The sequence below is a fragment of the Scyliorhinus torazame genome, chromosome 3 (assembly GCF_047496885.1).
Source record: "Scyliorhinus torazame isolate Kashiwa2021f chromosome 3, sScyTor2.1, whole genome shotgun sequence".
In the NCBI taxonomy this organism is placed as follows: Eukaryota; Metazoa; Chordata; class Chondrichthyes; order Carcharhiniformes; family Scyliorhinidae; genus Scyliorhinus; species Scyliorhinus torazame.
This window is the reverse complement of record NC_092709.1, coordinates 22597049-22620699: the sequence shown is the minus strand read 5'-3', so window position 1 is coordinate 22620699 and position 23651 is coordinate 22597049. Positions and strand designations below refer to the sequence as shown.

General features: G+C 44.7%; 1 protein-coding gene across 4 annotated transcripts in view; it reads right to left on the bottom strand.

Annotated features, from left to right (window-relative positions):
• Positions 1–23651, bottom strand: part of wrn (WRN RecQ like helicase) — a 146088-nt gene that overhangs the window by 3149 nt on the left and 119288 nt on the right. For all 4 annotated transcript variants that reach the window (XM_072495402.1, XM_072495404.1, XM_072495401.1 and 1 more), the window contains 3 exons: positions 22494–22633; positions 19733–19849; positions 6712–6870 (listed from right to left, as the gene is read on the bottom strand). In XM_072495402.1, the coding sequence (XP_072351503.1) occupies positions 6712–6870; positions 19733–19849; positions 22494–22633 (416 nt within the window). The remainder of the gene's footprint in view (positions 1–6711; positions 6871–19732; positions 19850–22493; positions 22634–23651) is intronic.

Below are 23651 nucleotides of genomic sequence, written 5' to 3'. Positions count from 1 at the left end.
GTGTTATTCAAATAATCACTTGCCTATGAAGGTTAAGGAAGGGATAGGAGAGCAATTTTCCATGATTTTTCTCTCATAATTGGCCTTTTTAAAATGCGTTTCTCACCTCTCCCAGAAGATCACTGTGGTGGGTGGGGATTGTTCTAATTGTGGGACGGTGGGCATCAAAACTATTTGGGAGAGGCCAGATGACCCTCTCTGTGGCTCAGTGGCAGCCTGAGTCAAAAGGTTGTGGGTTAAGGCCCGCCCCAAAGACTTGGCAGAGAAAATAGGCTGGTGCTTCAGTACTGTATTGTCAGGAGAGCCCACCTTTTGGAAGAGACATTAGAATCAGGGTTTGCCTCTCAGCTGAATGTAAACAAACCCATACCACTATTCAATGATGGGCAGGGGAGCTTTCCCAGTGACTCGGCCAATACTTTTCACTCAACCAACAACTAAAACGAAGGTTTTGTGCTGAATACAAATTGGCTACTCCATGTCGCAACACAACATTGGCTACACTTCAGAAGTATTTGATTGGCTGTACAGTACTTTGGGGCACAAAGTGCATTATTGTTTGGGTGCTTCACAACCTGAAGTTGTGAAAGGCACAATGTAATTGCTAGCTTTTTTCTTTTAAATTAATTACACCTCAGAACTGCAATTTCTAAATTAGAGTAGAAAAGTGCAATTATCCTTAATCAGCAGAGAGTACACTATTTCCTGTCCCTTTGTCTCTCGCATATATATCTTTCCATTTTTCAGAATACAGAAGGACACAATTACATCACTAGATATGAACAGGGAAGTGTAGAATGATTACATTTTGTTCAAAGTATTTCCCTAATTGTAAACTGGAAAGTCAAAAACATTACATTAGCTCTTTTTAAAATCCAATTCTTTCACCCAGCGAGGTGCTGGATTCAATGTATATCTTGGTCAAGGTCACGGTCAGCCTGTAAATGTTGATGTCAATCGGAGGTTAATTGCAGTTGGTGAAGGAAGCTTGCAGATTTTATTTGTCTGCTGAGAGAACAGCAGGGGAGTTTTAGTTGCTCAAGTTGCAAACAGAATGAAAAATCAGGGTTTCTTTTTTCATCAAAAGATTGCTAGTTCCCCCCCCCCCCCCCCCAAGTTGAATCTCGGGATCCTTGTTTCTTATTAAGCTATTGTTTCTGGGTAGGAATTCCTCTGTATTTTAAAAATGACTATCTCTTTAAAAAGGATTGAAAGAAACGTGCAAGAGATATCTGTCTAAAATCCCTTCAGATCAATTTTAAAACGGGCCCATTCTATAACAATTTAAAATGGTTTCTGTTCTTCTTGATGAAAGGGTTGAGTACAGAGTCACCTGTGAGTGGGGGATTAATTTGGTCTGATACTTCAGGAATCGGATTTTTCTCTCGGACATTAAATCTGATGGGAGAGTACAGAAGAATCAATCTAGAGCCTGGCTATAGTTACGTCCAATTTTGTTTGACTAGCCATTCTTAGAATCAATTTCACTATGAGGTTGCTTGTCTTCCTTTATGCTACAATGGATGTCAACACAGAGCTATATAACCAGGTGCTGCCACATTCTTTACTTTCTTAACTCTCTGTGATGCTATACAAGTCAGAAAAATAATAGTTAAATGAGATTTGTTGCCATGTAAAGTTTTTCCTCGTGAATTTGTGCTCATATGTTTCTGAAGAAGCCAGCTTCAGAACATGTTTTGTAACAGATGAAATACAGGCAAGTGCATATTAACCTGCCAATTTATTCTTGCTTCTGTATAATTTGACTGAGCTGTATGATCTGCCAGCATAGATGTTCTACAGAACCTCAGATAACGCCAGAGACGGGCATACAGAGACTGAAGAATATATCATTATTACAGATACCTTGTATTTATTATTCAGTGAGAATGGCTGGGACTGATCCGCTGTACGCACTGAGTCAGTTGCATTATTTCTGATGCATACAATGTAACAGTCCAGTTCTGTGGCATCACCTTATTGGCTTCCACTCCAACCTGCGCCAACATTCAGTTGATCTACAGGTCGAGTATCCTTTGTCCGAAACCCTTTGGGCCAATTGCATTTCGGATTTCAGATCATTTCGGTTTTTGGATATCACATTTTAATTTACATGACAACGGTCTAAGTCTCAGCTAGCTACTCTAAAGTGAATAAAATGGCTCGAAAAATAAGATGCATCAGTGAATAATAAGTACACGGTATCTGTAATAAGTTTCTTTTTGAGATGTTCACTACAAATACCGCAAGGTAAACAGTGCAAACAACCAGACTTCCCAGGCTAAAGGTCAATGAAGTTCACAAAGGTGCAATTTTGGGATTTGTTTGGTTTTCGGATTTACAGATAAAGTGTTCTTGACCTGTATAATGATGTCTTCTTCTGTCTCTGACTTCCCACCTCCCACCAATGATCCCTCGAAGCTGCATGCATGGATACACAGCAGTCGAGGAGTTAGCACGCAAACCATTCACAAGCTGGTGTCGCCCTTTTAGTTACTGCAGGTTCCTGTATCGGCTGAGGTTATTTTTGAAGGCCCCGCCTTCTTAACCTTGCCCCTCGCCTGAGGTGTGGTGATCCTCAGATTAAATCGCCACCAGTCAGCTCTCCCCCTCAAAGGGGAAAGCAGCCTATGGTCAGGGCAGCACGGTAGCATTGTGGATAGCACAATTGCTTCACAGCTCCAGGGTCCCAGGTTCGATTCCGGCTTGGGTCACTGTCTGTGCGGAGTCTGCACATCCTCCCTGTGTGTGCGTGGGTTTCCTCCGGGTGCTCCGGTTTCCTCCCACAGTCCAAAGATGTGCAGGTTAGGTGGATTGGCCATGATAAATTGCCCTTAGTGTCCAAAATTGTCCTTAGTGTTGGGTGGGTTACTGGGTTATGGGGATAGGGTGGAGGTGTTGACCTTGGGTAGGGTGATCTTTCCAAGAGCCGGTGCAGACTAGATGGGCCGAATGGCCTCCTTCTGCACTGTACATTCTAATTCTAATTCTAAAAATCTGGGACTATGACGACTTTACCATACCTTACTGCAGGGAAAGAAAATTAAAGGCACGTGCATTGAAACAAATAGGCTAGGTACAACAAAGAATGTTCAGAGGGATCACTGGTTATCACCCCCTGTTCCCTAGCTTTCCCTGACCACAAAGCAAACCATAGCAATCAACCTAGAACTAAAAGGATATCTATGAAGGACCTTGATGTGTTAGTGATTTGAAGAACTGCAAAGAAACTACACTTCCCTATTTGGGTATTCCTTACACAACTTGGAAGTTGAACAATCGGTTGATCATATGAATTTAGGAGGGTGTCCCCAATCCTTGCTGCCAAAACAGACAAAAGTATTGCTACAGATTTTGATCAAATTTAGACAGTAAATCTAAAAGTAAAAGTAGGCAGATACTCCACAAAGCTGTTTTACAGACACTGTCGATGAAATTAGAAATTTAAGAGAAGTGTTGAAAAGGTCTGGGGAATATGATTGCTATCCACTTTACCATGGTCTTCTTTTCACTTGAAACAAACTGTTGGGGCTTCCGAAAATCCAGGTTTGGCCAACACAATCTACATAGCAACACTTACATTATTCATCTGATTGTGGTATCCTACTGCTCCAAACAAGCACCTGACCAAAATGAAACTGTGAAACCACATTGGGAAGAAACTCGGTGATTCCAAGCACGTTCATGCCAAAATATGCTGAACGCACAGCCTGTAGCTCATGAACTCAGACAGCTGAAACTAATAGTACCTCTGCTATCTCCCAAATCAGTAGCTTGGATAGTTTCAAACAGTGCATTCGCTAGCATGTTCATGACTAGATGATATTTCCCAGTTAGGAACAAGAGGAAAGACTAACCTGAATGCAACATTCCTATAGTTCACCTGAAGCAAGCCACAGGAAGATGAGAAACCACCAGATATCATAACTAGCCTGCAGATACTCAACCGGAATGGGCTTTAGATTCACATTGAGTGAAAACTGCAGATAATGTAGAATATAATGAACCTTTCTATGCTTGAGGAAGATAAGACTCAACCACACACCATTCCACAAGTTCCATCACTTGACATTTATAAGCCTGACTCATGAATGTTTTCCTTAAACGTATCAAGTTCTCAACTTCAGACAACAGAAGAATTTAGATTAGAAATCAAAGCATTCAATAAACATGCCATCAACTGAAAGCAGTTCAGTTCTGGATACAAAATCTGATTCCTCTTTTGTGACAGTACGTGAGGCAGAAGAATGCTGGCTTGGCTTACAGCCAAGGTCAGAAAGAACAATGTTTAATCGAGCCAGCGCAGGAGGATCACCTAAGCCACACGGGCCTTCTGTAGCAAGCCCTGCATCAGAGGGAAAAGAAGAAATGTGTTCAGTAACTGCACCAGTAGGTCTCCTGATGGCTCACACTGAGAGCACAGAAATAGGAGTTGATCATCAGGCCCGTGAGCCATGAACTGATATGTGATTTTAAAAGTCATTAAAAACTCCCCATTTGTAGCAAAAGAAAAATCACATTTGTCCCCTCAGTGTTTTCCTCTCTCCTATGACAAATTTTATTCTGTTTTCATTCTCCTTCAAAATCACGCAAAATGCCTAACAAAACATGGGAGTCGCAAATTAGAGATGTTGCCTGGAGGCCAGAACACCATTTCTCTTTATGAACGATCTCGGTGGTGAATTCTGAATCACCCTTTTGGAATTTCGACTTAGCTGAATCATGTGAAATTGGGTAGGAAAAATCAATCACAAAAATTCATGAAATGGTGTTTTGTTGAAGCTTTCCCCATCTACCTGTGACAAGTAGAAGGATGACGCTCTTCACTCGGTTCAATCATTTTTCCCAGAGGATGCCATCATTTTCTGCACATTCATCCCATCATTAATCAAGATTATAATCACGTATGTACGATAATGCGGCATCATATAAAATGCCTTTATGGACTCTTTCAATTACGCAACTTCAAGGGGTCGTGTGACAAAGGTGTGCTATTGTTGCATTGTGCTTAGACTCCGAGCAAATGCTTTCCCTCATGGTTGACCTATTTTGACAAAATTGCACATTGCTTCTACATAAAGTAGTCGCAGTCCAACACAGGAGTTCAAAATAATTGTATAAACTGAACATAGCAAAATACAACTAAAAGCCCGATGAGGCTGTGAATTGTTTAAAGAACCCCTCTGAATTGCAAACGTGTTTGGTTGTATTTTGCAACTCAATTTCAGCTGTTAAACTATCGAGCGTGTTGCGAAAATATATTGACAGTTCAAACAAAATGCTTGCCTGCTACACAACACAAGGCTATCTGTATAGATGGATGAATTTCATGAGACTCCTGTAGCTACGCTTTATGTACTAACCTTGGACTGACTTCTCAGGAGCTGGCCCTGTTGTCAAAGTGACTGCCTGGTCTGTGCCTCTCCCAATCACTCAGTGTCACAGCGGATGGCTTTGGCTGGTGACTGAATGTTGATTAATGTTACCAGCTCCATTGTGCCTGTCACTGGGCCTGCTGAATGTTTTGAGATTCTTGAAATAGTAAAGCAATGAGCAATGCATGGAGGATGCAGTGATAAATTATTCTGAAAATGTACTAAACTGGTTTTCTCCAGCTTTTGCATAAATTCAATGCAAATACTGACACAGTGGGCTATATAATTCCCGTACATTAATCTTCAATCTGTCATACTAATTTGCTCTGTAGTTTTGGATCATTTCCTGATGGGAATTGATGGAGTTAATATTCATTTTGTTTTTACTTCATTCATTCATTCTGCTTGTTAGTATTCAGAGCAAAATTATCTACATTGTTGCAATGGGCATGGATATTTGAATGGTGGAAATAGTTGATACAATGAATAAAGCCAATACACCACAGTATATTGATCAGAAACTCAGGGGGCATGTGTTCATGTAACACTGTGACGAGTTGTGAATTTGATTCCATGAAATTTGGTCATTTTCGGGCTGAAAGCAGAAAAAATGACCATGAAACCTGAACTGTGGTTAAAAGGCCACACGTGGATTCACGTGTCATTTGGGAAGAGGACCTACCATCCAGACCTGTCAGGGGCACATCCGTCTCCAGTCCATAATATTTGACTATTTATCTTGGGATAGTAAACACCTATATTTATATAGCGCATTTAATGTAATTAAATATCCTAAGGTGCTTCACAGGAGCATTATGAAGTAAGTTTTAAGGAGTGTCCTAAAGGACAATTGCAAGGTAGGAGTGGTTGGGAGAGAATTCCAGAGCTTGGGGCTGAGGCAACTGACGGCGCAGCCACCAATAGCGGAGCGATTAAGATTGGGAATGCACAAAGGACCAGTATTAGAGAAGAGCCAAGATGTCAGAGGATTGTAGGGTTGGATGTGGAGGGGCAAGGCTAAGGAAGGATCTTAAAACAAAGATGAAACATTTTTTTAAGGATGTTGCTTGACTGGAACTGTAATATACATATTTTCTAAAGGTTACATAATAATAAGATAATGTGAAGCTATTTTAACGTCATTGCCCTTGGGTTTACTGGATTTTGTACACACAACATTTTTGTATACAGTGTTAAGAAATGCAGCCACTATCAAACAAAAGATGTGTGAATGCGTGAAAGAATTGCATGGGCCTGAATCATTCAGCACAGGTTATCTCAACCCATAAAGTCTCACATAAATGGTCATCAAATAAACTGTCTCACTTTGTCTCACCTCTGTCTGTGAATCATCAAACAAATCATCTACAGATGCATCAATCGATGGCTGGTTCCATGATGCTAAACTAATAGAGGAGATGCTTTTCTGAACGCTCTGACTCCCGTCAGCGGGCTGACTGGAAGATGTCCCTGCAGGTTTTTCTACATCCTTCCCCTGGAGAGAACAAATTGCAGATTTTTAGTTGGAGTAATGTTTGAATCAGGAGCAAGCTTGCTTCTTCATTGCCTCTACTTGTACGAACATGGCACGATTCATATAAAAAACAAAAGGTTCCCAAGGGCTGCACAGAGGCATAAACAAAACACTATGTCAACCCAAAAGAGCTACAAGGAGAGGTATCCACAAACCTGGGCAGAGGTGAGTTTTAAGGTGGATGTTCAAGTTGGAGAGGAAGATGGCAAGACATGGGGCTCGATTCTCCGTTTGGGAGACTATGTACTGACGCCGGCGTGATAACAGTGGCGTTTTACGCCCAGGAAAATGGCGCAAAAGCTGCACCGATCCTCTGTCTAGTGGGGAGCCAGCAGGCACCAGCGTAGAGCCCCCGACTTTAGCTGCGTATACGGCCGGAGAATTGCCGGGTCCGTGGCCGCGCATGTGCACGGCGGCGGCTGCGCTGTGCAACATGACCCCGGCCGCACGCGGACCCAGCCTGCCAAAAACTGTTCCCCTTTGGCCAGGCTTGCCACACCCGGACCACCCCTCACCAGTGCCCCCCCCGCCGAAGCCCACGGAGAGGACAGAGCATTAAAAAAGCGGCACTATCCCCGAAATCGGCGGCAACGGGGATTCTCCGGCCGATGGCCTAACACGATTTTGGCATCGGAGAGTCCCACCCTTAGAGTCTGAATTCCAGAGCGAGAGTCCGAGGTGACTGATGGCACAACTGACAATGGTGGAACCAAGAATATCTACCCAAAGGATCCTTTTAATTTTGCCCACTTCTACAAAACAACAAAAATTACTTCAGACTCTAATTGTATTTTGTTAAAATCAGTATTTAAAGTTGATTGACTAATCCATGTATTTCCATGGTTCACACCAGTGTAATGGTACAAAACAGGTTTTCCCAAAAATATACCTTATTCATAAAATATCTGAACGAACATTCCCAAACATCTCAAAATGGTCATAATGCAAAGTGCAATAATATTCAACTTTTCTTCACAGAGCATGTTGCACTCTAGGGTGCCTCAAAGCAATTGAATTGACTATATATTTTCAATGACAAGCAGGCTGCCTGAGGGGTTCTACGCGAATACTAGCCTCTCCGCTTACTACGGCTGAAAGGCCTCAGACAGCAGTCTTTCCCCATTATGCCTTTATGGCGGCTTCCCCAGCTTTAGTGCTTCCCTCAACATGTACTGCTGGACCTTGGAATGTGCCAGTCTGCAACTCTCGGCCAGGACAACTCTTTGCACTGAAAGACCAATAAGTTTTGGATAGACTAAAGAGTCAAATAAATAGCAATGCATAATGGAAGCTTTCATCAATGTGATAGAAGGACATTTGAAGTGCCTGTCAGTTCAACATCACAGTTTATGCTTCAATTACACAAGGAGAACTTACAATGTATTTACATAAAGAGTCAAAAAAATCAAACCAATTTACTGAATAAACAGAAACGGTAATGGCAACCCGTAGGCACAAAGCACTGTTGCTCCAATACATCACAAACGTTTACGATGCAGATTCATGTCAATGATGTCAATGATTCCTCCATACAGCAACACCCTAATCTCGCCAAGTTGTCGGATCAAAGTGCTCCTTTTCAGAAGGTACAGAAAATCAGAGGGTAGATCAACTCAGGCTGTTCTTAGGAATCGGAGGGTGGTTGCTTCCATATAAATACAGGAAGTATCAAAGATCATCTGGCAACTCTCTTGAGGATTGATGCACACCAGAGAGAAGGTACAAGACAACGGAAAAGGAAAGTGTGTGTATGCATGCAGGGAGAAGAGAATGAATTAAACATGGTACACTGCACTAAAATATAATGGAGATCAAGACATACATAAATCCACCTAACAGAAACAGAGAGATCGAGTGACAAATTGTCAACTGTATAAGAAAGGGCGAGGGGCAACAAGCCAAGCTAGGAGTTGTTTATAGGCCATCAAATAGTAGTGGTAGTGTAGGGCACGGTTTTAATCAGGTTATTAGAGGGGCATGTAACAAGGGTAATACAGTAATCATGGGGGACTTCAATCTCCATGAAGACTGGGTAAACCTAATTAGCACTAATGTTGTGAAGAACAAATTCCTGAAATGTATGTGCAATGGTTTTCTATAACAGCATGTTGATAACCCAACTAAAGAAAATGTTATTTTAGATCTTGTATTATGCAATGGGGAAGGAAAGAAATTAATAATCTAATTGTAAAGGAGCCTTTAAGGAAAGGTGACCCAGGTTCAATTCCAGCCTTGGGTGATGGGCTGTGTGGAGTTTGCACATTCTCCCCGTGTCTGCGTGGGTTTCCTCTGGGTGCTCTGGTTTCCTCCCAGAGTTTACAGGTTAGTGGATTGGCCATGATCAATGCGTGAAGTTATGGGGATAGGGTGGGGGAGTGAGCCCAGGTAGAGTGCTCTTTCGGAGCAATCTAAACAAAGGAAACTATGAAGGTGTGGGGAGGAAGTTGGCTGAGGAAGTTACATCAAAAGGTGACAGTAGACAGGCAATGGCTAACATTTAAAGAATACATGGTTTGCAACAAAATTGCATTCCTTTAAGGCATCAAAAACCATCAGTAAAACTGATCTAACCAGGGCTACCAAGAGAAATTCAAGTAAACAAAATACTGCGAATGCTGAAATCTGAAACAAAAATAGAGAATGTTTGAAAAACTCCACAAGTCTGGCATCATCTGTCGGGAGAGAAAACAGAGCTAATGTTTTGAGTCCGTTTGACTCTACGTTGGAAAGAATAATTAAAGATTCTATTAAATCAAAGGAAGTTGCCAAAAAAAAGTAGTAAGCCTGAAGATTGGGAACATTTTAAAATTCAGCAAATGAGAACCAAGAAATTAATAAACGGAAAAATAGAATATGAAAGTAAACTAGCGAGGAAAATAAAATGGGCGGCGAAAACTTCTATAGATATGGAAAATGGATAAGATTTGTAAAGGCAAGTATGGGTCCATTACAGACAGAGAATGGAGAATTTATAATGGGTGATAAGTAATCGGCAGAAAAACTAAACAAATACTTTGTGTCTGTCTTCGCAGAGAAAAATACCAAAAACCTCCCAGAAATATTAGGGAGTCAAGAGACTAGTGAGATTGAGGACCTGAATGAAATTAGTATTCGTAAGAAATTAGTATATGTAAAGAAGTGGTGGAGACATTTATGGGACTGGTGAAGACTTACATCCTAGAATGTTGAAAGAGGTGGTTGTAGAGATAGTGGACGAATTGGTGATAATCTTTCAGAATTCTATAGATTCTGGAATGGTGTCTGCAGATTAGAAGGTAGCAAATGTAACCCCGCTATTTAAGGAGGGAGCGAGAAAACGATGAACTACAGTAGTAGGGAAGATATGAGAATATATTCTTTTTTTTAAATTTAGAATACCCAATTATTTTTTTTCCAATTAAGGGCCAATTTAGCGTGGCCAATCCACCTACCCTGCACATCTTTGGGTTGTGGGGGTGAAACCCACGCAGACACGGGGAGAATGTGCAAACCCCACACGAACAGTGACCCAGGGCCAGGATTCAAACACGGGTCCTCAGCTCCATAGGCAGCAGTGCTAACCACTGCGCCACCGTGCTGCCCTCTATATTCTAACGGGTGTGATAACTGGGCACATAGAAAATAATGGTTGGACTGGGCAGTCAACACAGATTTATGAACGGGAAATCGTGTTTGACAAACTGGTTGGAGTTTTTTTGCACGTATTTCTAGCAGAATTGATAACAGATAACCAGTGGTTTTTGAGAATTTGGATTTTCAGAAGGCTTTTGGTAAGATCCCATAAAAGAGGTTAGTAGCAGAATTAGAGCTCATGGGATTGGGTGAAATATACTGGGATGGACTGAGGATTGTTTACCTGGCAGAAAAAAAAGAGTAGGGATAACTGGATCATTCTCGGGTTGACAGGCTGACTAGTGGACTACCACAAGGATCAGGGCTTGGGCGCCAGCCATTCATAATCTATATCAATGATTTGGATGTGGGGGACTAAATGTAATATTTCCAAGTTTGCTAATGACACAAAACGTTTGGGAATGCGAGTTGTGAGGAGGATGCAAAGAAACTTCAAGGGATTTCGGCAAACAAAGTGAGTGGGCAATAACATGGCAGATGGAATATAATGTGGAAAAAAGTGAAGTTATCCACTTTGGCAGGAAAAACGGAAATGCAGAATATTTCTTAAACATGAAGTGATTGAGAAGTGTTGATGTCCAAAGGGACCAGGGTGGCCTTGTTCATAAATCACTGAAAGGTGCAACAAGCAGTTAGGAAGGCAAATGCTATGTTGCCCTTTATTGCTAGGGGATTTGAGTCCAGGAGTAAGGAAGTCTTGCTGCAGTCACACAGGGCCTAGGTGAAACCATACCTGGAGCATTGGTCTTCTTACCCAAGGAAAGATATACTGGTCATAGAGGGGGGGAGTGTAACAAAGGTTCACCAGACTGATTCTGGGATGGTGGGATTATTCTCTTGGGGGGCGGTTGAGGAGACTTGGCCTGTATTCTCTAGAGTTCAGAAATATGGGAGGTGATCACGTGGAAGTGTACAAAACTCCTAAAGGGCTCAACAGGGTAGATGGAGGAATAATGTTTACCCTGGCTTTGGGGAGGGGTGTCTAGACACAGAGGATAGAGGGCTACAGACCAAGTGGTGGAAAATTGGATTTGAACAGCTAGGTGTTTGATGGCTGGCACAGACATGGTTGGTTGATGGGCCGCTTTCTGTGCGGTAAAATTCTGTGACTCAATGACAATCTCAGAATAAATGTTGGTCCTTTAGGGCTGAGATGAGGAGGAATTTCTTTAGTCAGAGGGTGGTGAATCATTGGAATTCTCTACCGCAGAGGGCTGTGGCCGTCAGTCATTGAATTTGTTCAAAACAGAGACAATAAGATTTCTAGATGCCAATGACATTGAGGGATACAGGGCTAGTGCGGGAAGATGCCATTAAGGTGGAAGATCAGCAATGATCGGGTTAAATGACTGATTGCCTACTCATGCTTCTAAATAGGCACAAAATGAGAGGGAAAGAAAGTGAGGTGGAAAAAGAGAAAGTGAAAGCAGGAGGGAGACAGAAATAAAAAAAGAGTGAGACAGAAAGAACAAAGGATAAAAAGAGTACGTGAGATAGAGAGAAATTCAAGTTTTGTGAATATGCACTTGCCAAAACCTGATCTGATTTACAGATTATCAGTACTGCAAAACCCGTGATTTTTATGACTGCCCAATCCGTGCATCTATCACTGTTTCTCTGCTGCTCAATGACAATGTCAATAGTCTGCTGGACACTCAGCTACAACAAAAGCTTGCATTAATACCTTTAATATAAAAAAACAACCCTGGGGACTTCCGGGTGCGGCGATGACCAGCTGAGTCGCACGTTTCGGCAGCTCCCTGTGAAACGGACTTTTGGGCTCTTGATAGGAGCCCCAACGGCAATTTTAACGGCTGAAAACACCGTGCGGTAAACCAGAAGGGTGTTCCCCCTGGATACGGGTGGAAAAAGGAGAGGAAAGTGGCCGGATTGCAGCGGATCCTTTGGAACAACGGCAAGGAAGGCAAGCAGAAACCAAGATGGCGTCGGAAGGTGGCAGTTTCATATGGGGCCCTGAACAACAAGAGTTTTTGAAACGCTGCGTGGAGGAGATAAAAAACGAAATGAAGAAAGAGTTGTTGGCCCCGATATTACAGGCGATTGAAGGGCTGAAAGAGGAACAAAAGACCCAGGAGCAGGAGCTTCGGGTCGTGAAGGCGAAAGCAGCAGAGAATGAAAACGACATACAGGGCCTGGTGGCGAAGTCGGAGATACAGGAGGCACACCAGAAACGATCTGTGGAGAGGTTGGAGGCACTGGAAAATAACGCAAGGAGGAACAACTTGAGGATTCTTGGCCTTCCTGAAGGTGTGGAGGGGGCGGACGTCGCGGCATATGTGAGCACGATGCTCCACTCGTTAATGGGAGTGGAGGCCCCGACGGGTCCGTTGAAGGTGGAGGGAGCATACCGAGTTATGGTGCGAGGACCGAGAGCAGGAGAAGCTCCCAGAGCCATAGTGGTGAGATTTCTCCGTTTTAAGGATAGAGAAATGGTCCTTAGATGGGCGAAGAAAACTCGGTGTAGTAAATGGGAGAACGCGGTGATCCGCGTCTATCAAGATTGGAGTGCGGAGGTGGCGAGAAGGAGGGCGAGCTTTAATCGGGCCAAAGCGGTACTTCACAAAAAAAAGATAAAGTTTGGAATGCTGCAACCGGCAAGACTGTGGGTCACATATCAAGGGAGGCACCACTACTTTGAGACGGCGGATGAAGCGTGGACTTTTATTGTAGAAGAAAAATTGGAATGATTGGACTACGAAAATGAACGTTTGGACAAAGTGGTGGGACGAGTGGGGGGGGGGGGGGGGGCGAAGAGGGATTGTATGATTAATCCTGCGGTATGGTAACTTTTCTTTCTCCCACAGGTGGTGATGGGGGGAGGTGGGGAGGGAGAGGAGATGGGGCGTTGGCCATGGGAGGCGGGGCCGAGGGAGAGGCGCGGGCTTGGTTCCCGCGCTATGATAATTATGGCGGGAATAGAGAAGCAGGAAGGAGGGGGCGCCGCACGGGGCGAGCCGTGATCACGGGGGGAAGCCGAGGTCAGCCAGAGTTTGCTGACTTCTGGGAGCAACATGGGGGGAGTAATTACGCTAGCGGGGGGTCTAGCGGGGGGGGGGGGGGGGGGGGGGGAGGGGGGAATTACTGGGTTGCTGCTGCTGGGGAAAGGGGGGAGTGGGTGCGGGAAAGGATGGGCGGGGGGGCACCGTCTGGGAGAAATACAGCCGCGTGGGAACTGGGCGAGAAGCTGGAAAAAGATGATGGCTAACCGGCAAGGGGGGGGGGTGGGAAGCCCCCCAACTCGGCTGATCACGTGGAACGTGAGGGGGCTTAACGGGCCGATAAAGAGGGCACGAGTACTCGCACACCTTAAGAAACTTAAAGCAGATGTGGTCATGTTACAGGAAACGCACCTGAAACTGATAGATCAGGTTAGGTTGCGCAAAGGATGGGTAGGGCAGGTGTTCCATTCGGGGCTGGATGCGAAAAACAGGGGGGTGGCTATATTAGTGGGGAAGCGGGTAATGTTCGAGGCAAAGACTATAGTGGCGGATAACGGGAGCAGATACGTGATGGTGAGTGGCAAATTACAGGGAGAGATGGTGGTGTTGGTAAACGTGTATGCCCCGAATTGGGACGATGCCAATTTTATGAGGCGAATGCTAGGACGCATCCCAGACCTAGAGACCGGAAAGCTGATAATGGGGGGAGACTTTAACACGGTGTTGGAACCAAGGCTGGATAGGTCGAAGTCCAGGACTGGTAGGAGGCCGGCAGCAGCCAAGGTGCTTAAGGATTTTATGGAGCAGATGGGAGGGGTGGACCCGTGGAGATTCAGTAGACCTAGGAGTAAGGAGTTCTCGTTTTTCTCCTATGTCCATAAAGTCTATTCACGCATAGACTTTTTTGTGTTGGGTAGGGCATTGATCCCGAGGGTGAGGGGAACGGAATATACGGCTATAGCCATTTCGGATCATGCCCCACACTGGGTAGACTTGGAGATAGGGGAGGAAACAAGAGGGCGTCCACCCTGGAGAATGGATATGGGACTAATGGCGGATGAGGGGGTGTGCTTAAGGGTGAGGGGATGCATTGAAAAGTACTTGGAACTCAATGACAATGGGGAGGTTCAGGTGGGAGTGGTCTGGGATCGTTGAAGGCGGTGGTTAGGGGGGAGCTGATATCAATAAGGACACATAAAGGGAAGCAGGAGAGTAAGGAACGGGAGCGGTTGTTGCAAGAACTTTTGAGGGTGGACAGACAGTATGCGGAAGCACCGGAGGAGGGACTGTATAGGGAAAGGCAAAGGCTGCATGTGGAATTTGACTTGCTGACCACAGGCACTGCAGAGGCACAATGGAGGAAGGCGCAGGGTGTACAGTATGAATATGGAGAGAAGGCGAGCAGATTGCTGGCACACCAATTGAGGAAAAGGGGAGCAGCGAGGGAAATAGGGGGGGTGAGAGACGAAGATGGAGAGACGGAGCGGGGAGCGGAGAGAGTGAATGAAGTGTTTAAGACATTTTATAAAAAATTGTATGAAGCTCAACCCCCGGATGGGAGGGAGAGAATGATGGAGTTTTTGGATCGGCTGGAAATTCCCAAGGTGGAAGAGCAGGAAAGGATGGGATTGGGAGCACAGATCACGGTAGAAGAAGTGGTGAAAGGAATTAGGAACATGCAGACGGGAAAGGCCCCGGGACCGGACGGATTCCCAGTTGAATTTTACAGAAAATATTTGGACTTGCTCGCCCCGCTACTGACGAGGACCTTCAACGAGGCAAAGGAAAGGGGACAACTGCCCCCGACTATGTCAGAAGCAACGATATCGCTTCTTTTAAAGAAGGAAAAGGATCCGCTACAATGCGGGTCCTACAGACCAATCTCCCTCCTCAATGTAGATGCCAAGGTCTTGGCCAAGGTAATGGCAATGAGAATAGAAGAATGTGTCCCGGGGGTGGTTCATGAGGACCAAACTGGGTTTGTGAAGGGGAGACAGCTGAACACGAACATACGGAGGTTGTTAGGGGTAATGATGATGGCCCCACCAGAGGGTGAAACGGAGATAGTAGTGGCGATGGATGCCGAGAAAGCATTTGATAGAGTGGAGTGGGATTATCTGTGGGAGGTGTTGAGGAGATTTGGGTTCGGAGAGGGGTATGTTAGATGGGTGCAGCTGTTGTATAGGGCCCCAGTGGCGAGTGTGGTCACGAATGGACGGGGATCGGCATATTTTCGGCTCCATAGAGGGACAAGGCAGGGATGTCCTCTGTCCCCATTACTGTTTGCACTGGCGATTGAGCCCCTGGCGATAGCGCTGAGAGGTTCCAAGGGATGGAGGGGAATACTTAGGGGAGGAGAAGAACACCGGGTATCTTTATATGCGGATGATCTGCTACTATATGTGGCGGATCCAGCGGAGGGGATGCCAGAAATAATGCGGATACTTGGGGAGTTTGGGGATTTTTCAGGGTATAAATTGAACATGGGAAAGAGTGAGCTGTTTGTGGTGCATCCAGGGGAGCAGAGTAGAGAAATAGAAGACCTACCGTTGAGGAAGGTAACAAGAGACTTTCGTTACCTGGGGACCCAGATAGCTAAGAATTGGGGCACATTGCACAGACTAAATTTGACGCGGTTGGTGGAACAGATGGAGGAAGATTTCAAGAGATGGGACATGGTTGCATTGTCAATGGCAGGGAGGGTGCAGGCAGTTAAGATGGTGGTCCTCCCGAGATTCCTTTTTGTGTTTCAGTGTCTCCCGGTGGTGATCACGAAGGCTTTTTTCAAAAGGATAGAAAAGAGTATTATGGGTTTTGTTTGGGCCGGGAAGACTCCAAGAGTGAGGAAGGGATTCTTACAGCGTAGTAGGGATAGGGGGGGGGGCTGGCACTACCGAGCCTATGTGAGTATTATTGGGCCGCTAATATTTCAATGGTGAGTAAGTGGATGGGAGAGGAGGAAGGAGCGGCGTGGAAGAGATTAGAGAGGGCGTCCTGTAGGGGGACCAGCCTGCAGGCTATGGTGACAGCCCCATTGCCGTTCTCACCAAGGAACTATACCACGAGTCCGGTGGTGGTAGCTACACTGAAGATTTGGGGACAGTGGAGACGACATAGGGGAAAGACCGGAGCACTGGGGGGGTCCCCGATAAGAAACAACCATAGGTTTGCCCCGGGGGGAATGGATGGGGGATATGGAATGTGGCAAAGAGCAGGTATAACGCAATTGAAAGATCTATTTGTGGATGGGAAGTTTGCGAGTCTGGGAGCGCTGACCGAGAAATATGGGTTGCCCCAAGGGAATGCATTCAGGTACATGCAATTGAGGGCTTTTGCGAGGCAGCAGGTGAGGGAATTCCCGCAGCTCCCGACACAAGAGGTGCAGGACAGAGTCATCTCAAAGAAATGGGTGGGGGACGGTAAGGTGTCGGATATATATAGGGAAATGAGAGACGAAGGGGAGACTATGATGGACGAACTAAAAGGGAAATGGGAAGAAGAGCTAGGGGAGGAGATTGAGGAGGGGATGTGGGCAGATGCCCTAAACAGGGTAAACTCGTCGTCCTCGTGCGCCAGGCTAAGCCTGATTCAGTTTAAGGTATTACACAGGGCACATATGACTGGAACACGGCTCAGTAAATTTTTTGGGGTGGAGGATAGGTGTGCGAGGTGCTCGAGAAGCCCAGCGAATCATACCCATATGTTTTGGTCATGCCCGGCACTACAGGGGTTTTGGATGGGGGTGACAAAGGTGCTTTCGAAAGTAGTAGGAGTCCGGGTCGAACCAAGCTGGGGGTTGGCTATATTTGGGGTTGCACAAGAGCCGGGAGTGCAGGAGGCGAAAGAGGCCGATGTTTTGGCCTTTGCGTCCCTAGTAGCCCGGCGCAGAATATTGCTAATGTGGAAAGAAGCCAAGCCCCCGGGGGTGGAGACCTGGATAAATGATATGGCGGGGTTCATAAAGTTAGAGCGGATTAAGTTCGTCCTAAGGGGGTCGGCTCAAGGGTTTACTAGGCGGTGGCAACCGTTCGTCGAATATCTTGCGGAAAGATAGATAGGGGAGAACAAAGAAGGCAGCAGCAGCGGCCCAGGACTTGGGGGGGGGGGGGGGGGGGGAGGGATGGGGGGGGGGGGTGGCCTGAGACAAGGCAGTTGCCAATTAGGGCTAGTTTTTATTTTTTGTTATTTAATATTTATTTATTTGTTGTTGTTTTTGTTTAAATTTAAAAAAGGTCATTATTATCTGTATTGTTACAATGTTGTGTAAAGGATGCACAATGTACTGTGTTGGTTGACCAAAAATTTTCAATAAAATATTATTTAAAAAAAAAAAAACAACCCTGAAATTCTCTCAGAAACAAACATGCTGAGCCGAAGACGGTGATATACGGATGATTGAGCAAAAGCATGGTCAAAAAGATGGGTTTTAATGAGGGCCTCAAGGGAGGCGAGGTGGACAGGCTTCGATGGGGAATTCCACAGAATGCAGCCGACGTGGCTGAAGACACCACTTCCAACAGTGGGCCAAATGGAGACAGAACGCACAAGAGGCCAGAATCAGTGGAAAGCTTGGGGGAGGCTGGGGTCGGGAGAGGATTGTGGCGTTGAATGAATTTGGAAGATTTGAATTGGAGAGTTTGAGGGACTGAAAGTCAATACTGATTAGTGACGAAAGGGATGATGGATGAGCGAGACTAGATATGGGCTAGGATAGAGAGTCGAATGCTCAATGAGCACAGGTTTATAGAGGGTAGAGGATAGGAGGCCAGACAGGCAAACTGGCCTGGCGATAACAACAGCACAGATCTGATGGCAGACATGGGTGGTGCTATGGAGATGGAGGTAGGTAATCTTTGTGACAGATATTGGGTCAGAAGCTCAGTTTGGGTTAAAATGGAGAGGGGCAGAGAGCCAGGAATGGCTCCAAAGGCCACAGTGCAGGTGTCCTCTGGTTGGGGTGAGCTCTGCTGATACCCTGCTTCCTGTGCAGTGTGGCAGCACTTCTAAGGAGTGCCAACAGCTGATGGGCCCCTGATTGAGCTTGGCTACGCTAATCCCATGATGATACCGCTGATGTGTGAGGGTTCCCAGAGGGGCAGCCTGGGTGGGCTCCCAGGTGACCAGAGGGCTTCTGAGCATTCAAAGGACACATGCAGCAGTGGGAGCAGCCAGGAGCCTGTATGTAGCACCAAAGAGGTGCATTTAAAAGACAGACTGCAGCAATGGCGGTCTGAGCCAAGCCACCCTGTTCCTGAGGGAGACACCCATGGGTCCACACACTTGGCACCAAATCGCTCCGTTATTGCCCCATCCCAGGCAGCCACCCCCCAGTGTTGTTTTAGCCTCCCGCTTCCCTTACGCAGCCCTGGTGCCCAGGCCCCGCTTGTCAATACTTGCACTAATTTATGCCCGTGAGACCTCCTGCCAAGAGGGGTGAAGCGTTGTGGAAGGGTGAAGCATACAAGCCGCTAATGATATTGTAATCCACGTAAATGATGGTTTTTCCATGGATCTGCCAGAAACTTTGATATCAGCAAGGGACCGGAGCATGGCGTCGGAATCTTCGATTTTTCATTTTGTACAATTCTTTGCCCGGTTGCGATTCCCGCTTCCGGCGTAGCGAAGTGCAGAATTCAGTCCCTGATGTCAGATAGATCCAACAGTCTTAACAAATTCAGTCTGGAGTCCACATGGAATCACTCCAGCATCAACAGCACGGTTTAAATTAATTAAAAAACAATGGGCGGGATTCCCCGGCTTCCTAGCCACATGTTTCTCGGCAGCGGGAGGCAGCGCGCCGGTCACTGGTGGCGCATTTCTCTACTCCCCCACTGTCCGTGGGATTTCCCATTGAAACCCGTCGGCGGAAAGGAGGGGTGCACCGCCGGTGGGACAAGAGATTCCCACCGCCAGTGAATAGCCGGAGAATTCTGGCCAATGTATGCAGTTTAGGGATGTTACACTTGGCTAGGATAGTTTATCGAAATGAAATTTCCTGAAAATCCTTCTTCAACCACTTAAAATAAAGGCAAGTGTCAGTGACAGGGATTGTTCATTATTGCTGTAAAGTATTCTAATACAAAGTATTTTAATTATTGTGCAGGAAACGTGTGGTTACGCTTTGAAAGGTTATACAAATATTAATGAACTGTACATGAGGCTGAATCAATCAGCAGAGGCTCATTTCTCCCCATAAATATCACAAGCGGCCATTAGTGGAACTGACTCACCTGTGTGTGTGAATCATCAAACAATTCTTCTGTGCAAGCATGAGGCTGTTTCCATGGTGCCAAACTAAGGGAGGATACGCTGGACGGAACTTTTTGACAGCTGCCTGTGTGCTTTCCCTGAAGACAGAAACACGACCAGTTGCAGTTGGAATAAATTCAGGAATCTTGGAAAAGAGCAAATTTACACTAACAAGGCATTTAAGACTGTTTATATTCATTGTGCATATTTTGTGTCCTCAGGACGTCCCAACTGTATCACGGCCAATGAATTACTTTTAAAGTGCAATTACTGTTGCTCTATAGACTAAAATGTCAACCAATTTACACACAGCAAAATCTCTCGAACATCAATTGAGGCTCAGTTATCTACTTTTGGTGATGTCAATGGAGAACATCTTTTCTACATTATGAGTCATAAAATCAATCAGAATGTTTATTTACTGGATCCGAAGCTTCAGGCAATTTGCTGATATTGTTACGACCCCTTGGGCTAGTGCACGGTCAATTCCAGCCTCACGTGTCCCCGAGTCACAACACAGCTGAATTAACCAATAATTCTTATAGAAATCCCAAAGTCTTTGACCCTTGGCTGTCCAATATTCAGACACCAGGTTTGTAAATGTAAACAAGATTACTATTTTATTTGTAACAAGAACTATCACGAAATATGAAATGAAATGAATGAAATGCAGTAAATACAGCTGGTTATCAACAAGCTAATACCCACTTTAACTTGCTCCCACTCTCTCTACACACATACACACACACAAGACAGACAAACACAGATGTGTGGAAAGAGGTAAAAATCATGTGGAGGGAAGAAAATGTCTTTGTTCCAGATGATGGTTTTGGCACACTCATCTTCACAGCAAGCTTGCAGATTAAAGTCTTTATTGTAGATACATTAATTCAAGTACTCTATAGTTTAAAATGCATTCCTCACAGCTTTTCCTGGAGAGGCACTTTATTTCTCATCAAATTGTGCTTTCAGTTTGTGGTTTGCCTTCAGGCCTCCGCTGTTCTGGGAAAACAGCCCCCAGAAGCTTTCTGGAGAGAGAGTCAGCCCTCACAGTGGCCTTCTGGGGAGAGTTAGCTGGATCTATCTGAAGGGTTAGCAGAGTCTCGACTCCTTCTTGCTGCCAGAATCAAAACTGAAAGCAAACTCAAATCTTGGGACTCTGAAAAGCATTCCAGTGGGATCAGGTCTAATCAACACCTATTACCTGGCAGAGCACAGCCTTTTGGGCTAATCAACCGCCCACCAGCCAATCAATCAACCCGAGTCCCAACCCCTCTCTCTATCACTGATGTCGGCAATCTGCAACTCCAGTTTAAACCAGCACAGCCTACCGGATTCTTCCTGCTTGAATTAAAGATATAGGCCTCTCGCCTTAAAAAGGTATGTGTAATAATCATCATGGATCAAAAATATAACAACAAAAAATAAAAGCGGAAATAAGGGGACCAACAGAGAATAAAGAGGAAGAATCCTTACAACATACATTTAAAAAAAAATCTAAACCTATACTTCACCCCAGAATCTTGTTAGAAACAAGGGCTTGAGTTACTGATGTATAAAAAATTATCCTTAAAAAACATTAACCCAGATTATAAATCTAAGCATTAATCTATATTTAGGCACAGAATGGATCAAAATGGAAATCACACCATAATGATGGCAGAGTGTAAAGTGGAAAAACCAACACTAATGCAAGTCAGGATGTTCCTATGTCCCTAGCAGGGGCTGGTTTAGCACACTGGGCTAAATCGCTGGCTTTGAAAGCAGACCAAGGCAGGCCAGCAGCATGGTTCGATTCCCGTACCAGCCTCCCCGAGCAGGCGCCGGAATGTGACGACTAGGGGCTTTTCACAGTAACTTCATTTGAAGCCTACTTGTGACAATAAGCGATTTTCATTTCATTTCATAAGACAAGTTATTGAGGCGCTTGGAGCTGTCAGCTTCCAGATACCCATGCTGTCCCTGGCCTGCAACTGTTTGCTGCTGACTCAAGGGACCCCAAAGGGAAGTTTCCCTGCACAGGAATTGCTCACTTTGTTGAGCTGAAGAAGAAATATGAAAATTACAAGTTGAATATGATGTAAAATTATCTGTAATGTTTGGAATGCATATAAATTATAGCAAATGGTGATTTCTCTCCCTCCCACTAATTAAAGAAAATGTGTTTTGCCTATTTGTTCACTTATTAAAATCCAAAAATATAATAACCTCAATAATCCATATAGCAAATTCCCGGAATAAGAAGCAGAAAAATGGCAAAGTAAATCAATCTCTGGGATTCTACTGCCATCTACTGGCACAACATCATATAAACAAGCAATAGCCCAAACAGGTATAACTCAACACAAGAATCTCAAATAGCCTAAAATGGAATCTTTGCATTTCGTACTGTTACGAAGCAATTAGTATTTCATAACAGTTACTTCTGCCTTGACATTGCTACTAAGATTTGCTGCATTTCTCCACCTCCACTGGCAATTACAGATGTGACCTGGTCCGTTCAATGATTACTCAACATTTATAAGTTTAGTTTAATTTATGCTCATACATTGTATCACAGTGAAAAATCAGAACGCAACCTACAGTTAGAATGCTAGGTCTTCAGATTACTCTATAGTTTCTTTCAATTAGTTCTTAATTTTGATTTCTTGCCAAAAAATACCCTCAACAATTATGATGGTTGAGACATTCCATTCATTTTAATGAAAAAGGAAAATTAGGGTTTTAGGTTAAAATACTCACTGCCGTTTCAATCCACGTTAGTTCTTCCTCTTTGGGACAAGGTGCAGTAGTTCTGGGTGGTGGAGATTTTGTTTCAATGCAAGGACTTTGTGGGTGCCCCATGTGCTCACCATCATGCTGTGTCTCAACAGATTCCAAGTCTACAGGCACAAGAAAAGTTTGGGACACATTTGTAAATATGCAGTAATACAGGGACAACGTGGGTAAAAAGAAAAAACCCGTTGGTACTTTGGCAGCTTCCTCTAAATTGTTTCCAGCCCAGAGAATGGATAACGGCCTGGCCCTCAAGCTTTTGGCAACACCTGACTAGTTGCCACCAGGATTAGCCCCTACCGAGTTGTCCTTTATCTCTGTCAAAAAGTGCTCAGCTTCCACGCTGCTGCACCGTGAGCATCATAGCCCAGATCAGGAATTTGGGGGGACTGTGGCCTTAAGCTCCAGGCATACCACTCACCAGTTCAGGAGCTTACAGCACCAATAACTTGTACTGCATTCTGCTGGAGATTTTAAATTTCTGGTTTCTCAAATGTAAAAATACTTTTGGATTAGGGGAATTACGTTAAATCTGTTAGCAAAGGGTGGCTTGAAATTTGCATTTCATCCAATGCTGGACTGCATGGAGTGGTCTGCTTCGACATGCAGGTCTGATTGGTCAACACTAAGCTACAAAGTCATGTTGCCGTTGTGTGCAAATATTTAAAAGTCTATCTTGTTTTTTTGTTTTACCATTTTCTGATTTCAACGATATTAGTCTTCAAGCGCAGGGAAGCATGCTGCAACAAAATTCGAGACACAAAGCGCAAGCAAGTGCAGTAATAGTCCAGAGGCCAGCTCTGATAAACTAGAGTTCATGTGCTACCAAAGCAGACTGAAAATTTGAATTAAGCTTATTAAAAAAAAGGTCTATAGAAATCAAGAGGATGCATTGGTAAAAGTCGCCACAAAGCGGTCGGATTGTCGGAGAAACTCACTGGTTCATCTATCTCATTTCAAGGAGGAAATGGGTCCTCCTTACTCAGTCTGGTCTATATGTGATTCAGCCCCATGCTAACTGTCCCCTGAAGACCCCCCACATACCAAGAACGTACTTTTAAAAAGCACACAGAAGAAAAAAACAAAGCACAGGTACATACCCAAGCAGAACATAACAAGTAGAGT